The sequence below is a fragment of the Sceloporus undulatus genome, unplaced genomic scaffold (assembly GCF_019175285.1).
Source record: "Sceloporus undulatus isolate JIND9_A2432 ecotype Alabama unplaced genomic scaffold, SceUnd_v1.1 scaffold_15, whole genome shotgun sequence".
NCBI lineage: Eukaryota > Metazoa > Chordata > Lepidosauria > Squamata > Phrynosomatidae > Sceloporus > Sceloporus undulatus.
In genome coordinates this window covers 2,035,384-2,046,018 of record NW_024802937.1, presented here as the reverse complement: position 1 = coordinate 2,046,018, position 10,635 = coordinate 2,035,384, and the positions used below count along the sequence as shown (strand labels likewise).

At 43.5% G+C, this 10,635-nt stretch overlaps 1 protein-coding gene across 5 annotated transcripts in view; it reads left to right on the top strand.

Annotated features, from left to right (window-relative positions):
• Positions 1–211: 211 nt before the first annotated feature.
• Positions 212–10,635, top strand: part of LOC121917322 (homeobox protein AKR-like) — a 22,590-nt gene continuing 12,166 nt past the window's right edge. The window contains exon 1 of one of the 5 annotated variants that reach the window (XM_042443202.1): positions 212–349. In XM_042443202.1, coding sequence (XP_042299136.1) covers positions 295–349 — 55 coding nt within the window. In that variant the 5' untranslated portion in view covers positions 212–294. Of the gene's footprint in view, positions 350–5,494; positions 5,520–6,504; positions 6,629–7,825; positions 8,377–8,791; positions 8,814–10,635 lie in introns of those variants that run through there. The other 4 variants (XM_042443206.1, XM_042443201.1, XM_042443203.1 and 1 more) reach the window with 4 other exon arrangements.

Below are 10,635 nucleotides of genomic sequence, written 5' to 3'. Positions count from 1 at the left end.
GTACTATCTTTTCCAGCCAACTCTGATACTAAAATGTACTTCTTATTGTAGCAGTAGCACCAATATTAATGGCAGCTTCAATTTTTCTAGAAGGGATGATGCTAGGCAACCAAGTGAAGCTGTGCAACCCTTGGAGAGGAAAACAAACTAAGGAGGAGTCGCTTGATCACATGGAATCTCCACAACAAAGCTGTACTGATCAGGCAAAATGGGTATAAAAGGTTGTAGGATTGGTGAAGATCAGCTGAGAATAGACTATTGGTGTCAGTCCACTGGTCAGTTCCTTCAAAACCAATGGCACTCTTCTTAGAAAGAGGTGTCTTACACCAAGAGGAATACGAACAGAGTGGTGAGTAAATGAATGGTTATGAAAGTTCTTGTTCTGGTGGTATTTTTTTCATGTCTTGGTGGTACTGTAAGCTCATGGCTTTTTAAAAGGATCAGACAAATTGGTAAGACCATCTACAACTGTCAGCTGTGATACCTAAATGGAATCTGCATGCACAAAGGTAGTGTATCTCAGTCCCAGGTACAGTAGTGACAAAGAGAAGGCTGTTGCTTTTATGCCTGACTTATCAGCTTCTCAAAGGCAAGACGGATGGGGGAGAAGAGAATACAGAGATATGAGGGGCTGAACTAGGCATCCTCTGAAACATGTACTCTTCCACTGACAGTTCATTTCTTCCTTGCGTGCAATGCCTTTTGAACTTGAGAATACACAACTGCCAGGGCAACTGAATTAGCCTTGGTCTTTCTCAAAACCATTAGAACTAGACACTGAACTGGAAAGAAATACAGTACATGGAAGTGGGAGAACTCTCTGAGCTTGGTTATTTATTTTTTTCTGGAGGTGTGACACATTTGTTCCTTTCAAAGAAGCTGATCCTTTCCACACAAACATAATGAGCTTGTCATCCAACAAAGAGGTGATCAGTGATACACTGAGCAATAGGTCATTCCTGAAAAGTGAAAATAATCCAAGCAAATATGACAAGAAGCAGTTATTGACACTTTTATTCTATTTTTCCATCCCATGAGGTGGGTTCACTGAAGCAGTGCCCTTTTGCAAGATTCACAACTTACTTCTTCCCAGTCTGTTCACAGGCCCATCTTGTTCACACACAATATAAAAGTTGATATGCATACCAAGCCTTACATCCACATGCCTCTGAAAAACTTGTGATTGTCTTTACTGGGAAAGGATTGCACATAACTTGCCACTTGCACACATTTTAGCAGGGTAGGAAAGACCCAGTTTTTTTTTTTAAAAAGCAAATCTGGTTTAAACCAGGCTTTTGCATTAATGTGTAGGACTCAACAAATATAGGACTAAATCAGAAAATTAAGTAGCAAAATGCAGTTCAGATTTTATGGCCACTAGCTTAAATAATTGTTCTAAAACATCATATTTTAAATCAAGTTGTTTTGGCTGAATTTATGTTAACTGAAGCATTTGTTTCTGAATTACATTTCTTGCACTATAAAATGATTAAAAAAACTTAACAATGAACAACTGCCAATAAAATGTTAAAGTTAAAATATTTAAATTCAAATAGTCATTATTCTTCCAGTAAGATGGTTGGGACACAATAATAACAGCCAGACTTTTTATTTATATATAAATTATATATATATAAAATCATTTTAAAAATATTAATGTTTTAAAGGTAATTTGGTTTAAACTAGCCAAACCTGCCTCTCAGGCATGATATCCAATATGATTTGGCAGGATAATTTCTGAAGGCCGAGGAAGCAGGCAGCTTATTTACTGTATATATTCATGTATAAGTCTAAAATTTTAGTCTAAAAATTGACCCAAAAACCTGGGTTGACTTATCCACAGGTCAATGTATGTACTGTACTTTAACTCTTATTTTAAATAGCAACTATCCCCTGGTGAGATATAAGAGCATAATCTGTAATGGAAGCACTGACTCCTGTCAGTTCTCTGATTCGGCCTTTAGTATGGCACAAACAGTTATGCCTGCTGGAATTTTGCATTTTCCTTGGCATTGTTTTCCTTTGCTTCATCCTTTAGATCCTTTCTTACATTCCCATAAGTTTTACCCTCGACTTATCCTCGGATCATATCAAAATCCATAATTTTGGCCCCCAAACCTGCTCTAGACTTATACATGAGGTCGATTTATAGTTGAGTATATGCGGTAGATATACATGAAGTGTTACATGTGAATGGGGATATTGTCAAAAAGGATATACTTTTAAAAAATTAATAAATAATTATTGAGATGTTGCTGCAGGCTGTGAATGGCTGTTTCTGGATTGCTGAACATGAAATTAATAACCTATTCACCATTCAAAAGAATTCCACCAGGTGGTGCAGTACAGATGCAATGGGGCTAAAAAGCATAAGCCTTCCTCACAGCATCATTACTGGTGCCCTTCACACAGGGCTTATATGTTACATGTTGGATTTATCACAGGTTTCCCACTACCTGAACTCTACCTTTTGCCCATTACTTTTGCATAATTGTTTGACTAGTACGTAAAAGGAGGCTGGGAGAAAAAAGAGACATGTTGACACACTGGTCCAGTGTTAACCACATATATCACCCAATAGCCACAGTACTGATGAATGCTTCCATAGTTATCTCTGAACCAACCAGATCAATCAGTCTCCAGGGGTGGCTCATCCCAAAGTGTCAGCCATGCTTGAGGCTAGATTAGAGGCAATAACATTTGCTTTTACTATTTCTATGCATAGTTGGTTTGGAATAATGAGGGGGTTTGGGAGGGGGTGTCTGAATAGGTTGGGTTTAAAATGTTGAAGGCAACACTGACTTCAGTCCCATTGATTTCACTGGGTCTAAGTATAAATCTGACCTGCCCCAGTTCTGTTTATAACAGGGAATCTAGAATCATGTCCAGAGGTTGCTAGTCCTAACCAATATAGGCAGTGGTATAGCATCTGGAGGGCCCCATAATTTCCACTTCTGGCTGATATGAAAATAGTATAATTAAAATAAAGAATAAATTTCATACTCTCCCATAATTGTATACTCACACGCATACAACTAAATTTATTTGGGCACCTGGTTGTGATCACAAGGGAGTATCTAAAGTTGTGAAAGTATGTAAAAAAAAAACTGGTTGGCTAGCAGGCATACCCGCTGAGATTATAATTCTTCAGAAAAGAAATAAGATAAATAAGTACAACACCGGGAAAGAGGGTAACAGAAGGCCTAAATTCAAAGACATAGCCTCTGGAAAATCAGTATGCCAAAGGATCTTGTAGCACCTTTCAGACTAACTGAAAGAGAGAAGTTGGTAGCATGAGGTTTCGTAGATCTGAGTCTACTTCCTCAGAGACCTCATGCATCTGAGGAAGACCCAAAACTACGAAAGCTTGTGCTACCAACTACTCTCTTTCAGTTAGTCTCAAAGGTGCTATGAGATCCAGAAGGCCTAAAGTGATGCAATGAGAGAGGAAAGAAGGAAAGAGGATTAGTTGGCAGCAGACATATTCTGAAATAATGTAAAGCGTAAAGCAAAACTATGGAGCCTATGTAGGTTATTGAAGAAATCTGAGAAACTCTGGGATCCAATATGGGGTTGGTATATATATGACATTTTACATTTAACGAGTTTTAATCTGCCTAAAGCCAGCACTGGTCCAAGTGCACAAGGTTTGTGCATTAAGACCCCTCAGTTCTACTTCTGCTGTTGTAAAATAAATGTGGTAACAAAGCCAAACTGTTGTAGCTTAACTGCACAAACCCTGTGCTCTTGAACCAGTGCTGGTTCTTTAGGAAGTAAGCCCTACTAAGCACAGTGCTTTATAATTCTGACTAAGGATTGAGCTATAAAACTCTGGTTGTAAACCATGTTACACAGGGTACATTCCCCAACAATAAGACTGGATGTTTTGTCTGTGCAAGGCAAAGGCAATTGAAATAGCATTTCAAAGTCAATAATATGTCAAGAGGGCTTAAACATACACAAATGTGTTCTTGTATGCATCCTAAAAGATATTATATGTTTCACTGCTAAGTCTTGTAAAATGCAAAATAATAAACATGGAATGTTTTGAGGAACGTGCGCGGAGCGCGGTGTTTTCTACCAAGTACTGTAATCTGAGTCTGTTGTCACACAGTTATGGCTATCCAGAGCCTGGTATATCTACCAGAAAAATTTGTATCCCAACATATTCTTTAGGGTGATAAAATCCAGCCTTGCCTAAACCCTTTGCCAATTGGGAACCATTTGGCTTCTCCATATCCTGTTTTAATTTCTGCAGATTCTGCATCAGGACTATCAGATGTAGTGGCATTCCCATGATCTTGAGAGCCCTCCATAACTTTTCATGATCTATATAGTCAAATGCTTTGCTGTACTCTATAAAGCAGGTGGAGATTTTTTTTCCCCCTTGGAACTCTTTGGCATGCTCCATTTGTGTACTATTTTACCATTTTATCATTATCTAGGATTAATTTGTGTAGTTGGTCATTTATTTTTCTTTTCTTTACCTTCAACATAAAGCCTACCTTAGCACATTCTTCTCTGACTTTCTTCAGTAATAGTTCTTTTTAACAAGTGGATGTAAATAGGCCTCTGATTATTATTGTTGTTTTCTTTTAAAATGCCTGAGGATACTTATGGAGCCAGCAGGGTGTAGTGGTTTAAGCCTTGGACTATGACTGGAGATCGAACCCAGCTGGGTCATGGAAACCCAATGGGTGACCTTGGGCAAGTCACACTCTCTCAGCCTCCGAAGACAGCAATGGCAAACCCCCTCTGAAGAAGCATGCCAAGAAAACCCCATGATGGATTCACCTTAGGGTCGCCATAAGTTGGAAAACAACTTGAAGGCACACAACAACAATAAAAAGTTAATAGTTTTTTTATGGGTTTTTCAGGCTATGTGGCCATGTTCATGCGATGGCATTCTGGGAAGTGTAGTTTGTTGCGACACCAGAGGTGCTGCCTTGAGCCATGGCTGTTAAAGAGGGGTCAAACTGCATTATTTCCTTTGTGCGGATGCAGCCTCAGGGCCCGAACAGGCAAGCCAAAATAAAGTTGCTTTGGGTCACTTTGGAGGTATGCTGTTTAAATGACACATTCCATCTTAAGAGGCCAGAAGCTGCACCAAAGCTGCGCACCAGTCCTTAGGACTGGAGTGTGGCTTTGGCACAGCTTTCAGCCTCTTAGGATGCATGCATCATTTAAACAGCATACCTCCATAGTGACCCAAAGCAACTTTATTTGGGCCTGTCTGTTTGGGCCCTCAATCTCACACTCTCACTTTGCTTTCGTAACCAGGAAATGGTCCTTCACACAGAGAGGCTCCAGTAATAACACAAACGGGGCTTTCCCCCGAAAGTCGCCTCCTCCTCCCCACTCATTGGCTTTGCTGCGAGTGAGTCAGCGCCACTCATAGTTTACACACAAGGCCCACCGGATGTGAGCCAGCCTGGCCTCAGCCTCCAGGCAAGGAAACTCTCATCGCCTCCTGGAAACATTCTTCACGAGGAGGAGAGGGAGCCAGTGTGGCATAGTGGGTTAAGTGTTGCACTACTACCACTTTGGAAACCCTGCTCTCTCAGCCTGAGGGGAAGGCCATGGCAGACCTCCCACCCCCTTGAAGAAACTTGCCATAGAATCCTAGAGTTGGAAGAGACCACAAGGGCCATCCAGTCCAATCCCCTGCCATGCAGGAACTCACAGTCAAAGTACACCCTCCCACACACACACATCCATGATAGGGTCGCCTCATTTTTGTGGTTGTGTGCCTTCAAATAATTTCTGACTTAAAGCAACCCCCCCCCCCCCCCCGCCATATGGGTTTTTCTTGGCAAGAGTCACTCAGAGGAGGTTTGCCATTGCTTTCTCCTGAGGTTGAGAGAGTGTGACTTGCCAGCCAGAGGGTGAAAAGTGACAGAGAAAACATGGTGCTGGCCTTGGTTAGAATGGCAGTTAAAAAGTGGTGTGGACCTGGATTAAAGTGGCAGTTTAAAAGTTGTGTCAGTCCAGATGAAAATGGCAGTTTAAAAGTGGTGTCGGCCTGGATTAACGTGGCAGTTTAAAAGTGGCAGTTAAAAAGTTGTGTCAGTCTTGATGAAAATGGCAGTTAAAAGTGGTGTCAGTCTGGAGTCTGGGTTAAAATGGCAGTGAAAAAGTGGTGCCAGTCAGGTGGACTAAAGTGGCAGTTAAAAAGTGGTGTCTCAGCCTGGATTAAAGTGGCAGTGAAAAAGTGGTGTCAGTCAGACGAAAATGGCAGTTAAAAAATGGTATCAACCTGGATTAAAGTGGCAGTGAAAAAGTGGTGTGGGCCTGGATTCTTTCTTCAGTGAGGATGCAGATCCACTTTCCCTTAAGGTGTTAGGAGGTTTTCTTTCTCAGGCAGGTGTGCCATGACATTTGCCTTTTAGTCACCAAGACTTTGCTTTCCTGAACCCAGGAACCTGGGAGGACTCATCCTTGAGCAAGAGAGAGGTTGCCTTGTTTTCTCTTTCCTGCTCCCATGACACATGCTGCTTTCAAGCCCAAGAGCAGATGTGTTTGCCCAGCCCAGCCCAGCCTGCCTCTTCTTCTCTCTGTAAGGGGCTCAGGAAACACCAGAAGCAAGCACCCTCCTCATTAAAGGAGTGGACTTTGGAACCAGTTCTGGGTGAAGCGGGGAAAAAATGTCTCTCTCTCTGTGTGTGTAGCTGAAAGGCTAAGGTGCCACAAAATGGAGGACATTCAAGAAAGAAATGGAGGACAGGACGAAATAAAAGCTAAAAACACTCATATAAATAGAAACCCATGCTCCTTAGTCATGCTCCAAATGGAGGACATTTTGACATTCCTTCTAGACACAAGGTTGAAAGTTAGGACAGGTCCTGGAAAAGGAGGATGCCTGGTCACCCTGAGTTAAAAATGCTCCTATAAATGTCAGCTCATGCTTCTTAGCCATGGAAAAGCTAAAACACTAATGTAACTATAAGTTCATGCTTTTCAGTCATACTCGAAATGGAGGACACTTTGGAATCCCTCCTGGATAGAAGGTAGAAATGTAGGACACATCCTGGAAAAAGAGGATGTCTGGTTATCCTGAGTTATAATCACATAAATGTTGATTTATGCTTTTCAAGTCATGATCCAAATGGAGGACAGTGTAATGCATCAGTAGACTGAAGCCTAGGAAAGCTCATGCTGCCAATTTCTTTCCTTCAGTGACTCCCAAAGGTGCTACAACACGGTTATAGCTGTGAATAATAACTTGTGTGAGAGAGAGAGGAGGAGTGTGGAGAGAATATAGACAACAACAGGGCCGCCTTTTGGCGGGAAGCGTTGGTCTCCCCTCAGTCGGCGCTTATGGCGCCATCTGGGAACAAGTCAGTAAACTCGGCCCAGGAGGAGGAGGAGGGACATATTTACTCAAGAGGGCTGAGCCTAGCCCTGAGAGACTTTCCTCCAAGGAGTCACAGGAGTTTGTTTTGTTGCCACTTTTAAAAAGAACTAAACAAAAACAAACAAAATAAATCCACACTGGAGAATTAACCCGGTTTGGCAGCGCTTTAACTTGTTGTCTGGCTCTTTGCTATGGAATTCTGGGAGGTGGAGTTTGTTGTGGGTCCAGAGCGGAGGGAGGCAGTCAAAGCGGTGCCAAACCGGGTTATTTCCCCAGTGTGGATGCAGCCTGAGCAGGAGGAGCCTCTGCCCCTTCCACCAGCCCAGGGGGCAGGGGCGGGGAAAGAGGGCGAGGAGGAGGCGTCCCTGGCTCCTCTCCCCGGCGGCGCCTTACTCATCGCAGGGCGGTCTGGCTGCTGGGGAAAGGGAGGGGGGCAGGGAGGAGGAGGAGGAGGAAGGGAGCACCTCGTGGTGGAAGCCGCCAGCGGCGCTTGCTTCCCTGCCTTGGCCCGAACAAAGACAACAAGAGGCTCAGAGGGAGAGAGAGAGGAGGGCAACTCCAGAGAGGAGCCACGCCACTCAGCCCACGGGGACCCTGCCACGACTTTCCCTCTCCCTCCGAGTTACTTTCTACTCACTCATTCACCTTCCTGCCTCCTCTCCCTCTTCTAAGTTACTTTCTACTCATTCACCCTCCTTGCCTCCTTCCAAGTTACTTTATACCTATCTACCTACCTTCCAAGCTACTATCTACCTTCCTTCCTTCCAAGTTACTTCCTTCTACTCTCTTTTCTTCCTTCCAAGTTACTTTCTACCCCTCCACACACACTTCCCTCCCTCCAAGTTACTTTCTACTCAGCTTCCTTCCTACTTTCTCTCCTCCACCACTTTTCCTCCCTGCCTTGCTTGTCCCTTCGTGCCCCTTCCCCTTCCCTTCCCCAACCGCCTTGGGGTTAAAAAAGCCAAGGGCTGCCAAGATTGGGCAGAAGGAGCCCCCGGCCTCAAAGATGAAAACTCCGAAGAGTAAGTAAGCTCTTGGGGCTGGGACTTGGCCTGGCCCTCCGCCTGGGGAGGCTTCCACGAGGCTTGGGGGCCAGGAAGGCTGCCAGAGACACTGGGTGGCTGAACCTCACTTTTCAGGGACACCTAAGGCTGCTTTTCTTGCCTGGAGCCCTGGCAAAGTAGAAGCAAGGCTGCATAGTCCTTGGCTAAGGGAAGCCATCGATTGGAAAGTGCTGGTCTGGGGACTAGGGATCTGGAAGCATCTTGGATACTAAGTGAAAGAAAGAAAGCATGTGGGAAAGAAAGAGGCTGGAGCAGGAGCTTTGGGAGACTTGAGCCTGCTTCCTCAGAGGCATGTTGAGAGGTCTGTCTGGATTCTCCCCTCCAAACATGCCTCTCAGGAAGCAGGCTCAAGTCTCCCAAAGCTCCTGCTCCCGGACCTTTTCTTTCAATGGGAGGTGAGTCTTTTCCCCGCCAGACAAAACAGGAGCAAGGCTGGGGAATGCTTGGATGTAGCCCCCTCAAAACCGCGTCTCCCTCTCTTCCTTTGTGTCCTGGCAAAGTTTTCTCTCCCCTCCTTTCCTCCTTCCCTCCCTCCTTTCTCTCCTACACATACTGTACTTTCTTTCTTTAAAACCCAATGTGAAACCCAGACGAGATTAATCAAGGCTGCCCCTCTCAGGGTTTTTCCTCTCCTCTCTCCCTTTCTCTCTCATTCTCTCTGCCTTTGGAGGGGGAAAGGAAAAAAAGCCCCAAACATCTCTCCATACTGTTCTTTGAAAGACAAGAGCAAAAGGAGGCTTTCTTTGTTTGCCATTTTCGGATCCAGGGGGAGGTGGAGCCATTTAAACGTCGGTTTCCCAAACGGTTCAGCTTTGGAAACATAAAGACACTGGGCTTGTGGAAACATGCTTTTATTATCCTTCAGCTGAAAAGAGAGCAGGATGGGAAACTTTGGTGCAAAGGAAAACTTTGGGGGCATCGTCACTTCTGCTGGACTGTTTGCCCGAGTGGAGTTTCCATCTGATGAAACCTTGCAGCAACAGTTACTCCGAATTGAAGCCCCACCGTTTTCAATTGCCATCCTATACTCTGTTGTACTTGATGGGGTTTACTTCTTAGCAGGAGTGATTTATCCAAGTGACTTTAAAACAGAGTGGCTAGCTATGCAACCTTGTTGTTGTTCGAAAACAACAACTTTTCCAAATGTTTTGCTTCTGCCCTTGGAGGTTTTAGAATAATCCAAACAAGAACTGCATATACTCATGTATAAGTCTAGGAATTTAGGTCAAAAAGTTGACCCCCCAAAAAACTTGACTTGACTTATCCATGGGTCAATGTATGTACTGTATCTTAACACTTATTTGAAAGAAGGAACCATCTCCTGGTGAAAAGCAAGAGTATAATATGTCAAGCACCGACCCCCTCTACTCTTTCATCCATCCAGCCTTAAGACAAAGCACAAAGAGTTATGTCTGCTGGAATTTTATAAGTTTTTTCACATTGTTTTGCTTTGCTTCATCCTTTAGATCGTTTGTTACATGTCCCTAAATTTTACCCTCGACTTATCCACGGGTCACAGCAAAATCCATAACTTTGGCCCCAAAACTTGCCCTCGACTTACAGTCAAGTATATACAGTAGTATAACATTTAAGCCTGAGCACTGCATTCTCTAGAGGCGGTTTGCTTTTAATGACCTGTTTTGTATTTATGGTTCAGAGAAAAAAGTCTCTTTGTCCAGAGCCTAGCAGCAACAGTTGGTGCCTATGGACATCCACTTGTAGCGTATAGTTTACATAGGGAGTTTACAAACTAAATGTAAACACAAAAGAAGCTGGGCTCTGAAGTGTAGAGTCAGACCTGCAAATGTAATCCACAATAAATGAAACGTACTATCAAGATAAAGCGTTTGTGCTTGAAATGCTTCACTTTGTCTCAGCTCCCTTAAGTGATTTTGGATGTTACATGCCATGGATCAGCTCTCTGTGGCTGAACATAGACACATCCTGCCTTCTGTTCTTTCCCAGTTTGGATAAATATCTAGCATTATTGGACCCAGTTTTTCCCCCCAGAATGAATAATTTGGAGTTATTTTTAGAGCATTCCTATGCTCTCTCTCTCTCTATTTGCACAGTGATGGTGAGCTAGTTTCCTGTCTGCTGCTGCTGCTGCTTCCATTGTTCAAGCTTTTCACTCCAAGGCCAGCAGCATTGTGGTTTTCTCCCCCTCTTTCTTTCTTTCTTTCTTTCTTTCTTTCTTTCTTTCTTTCTTTCTTTCTT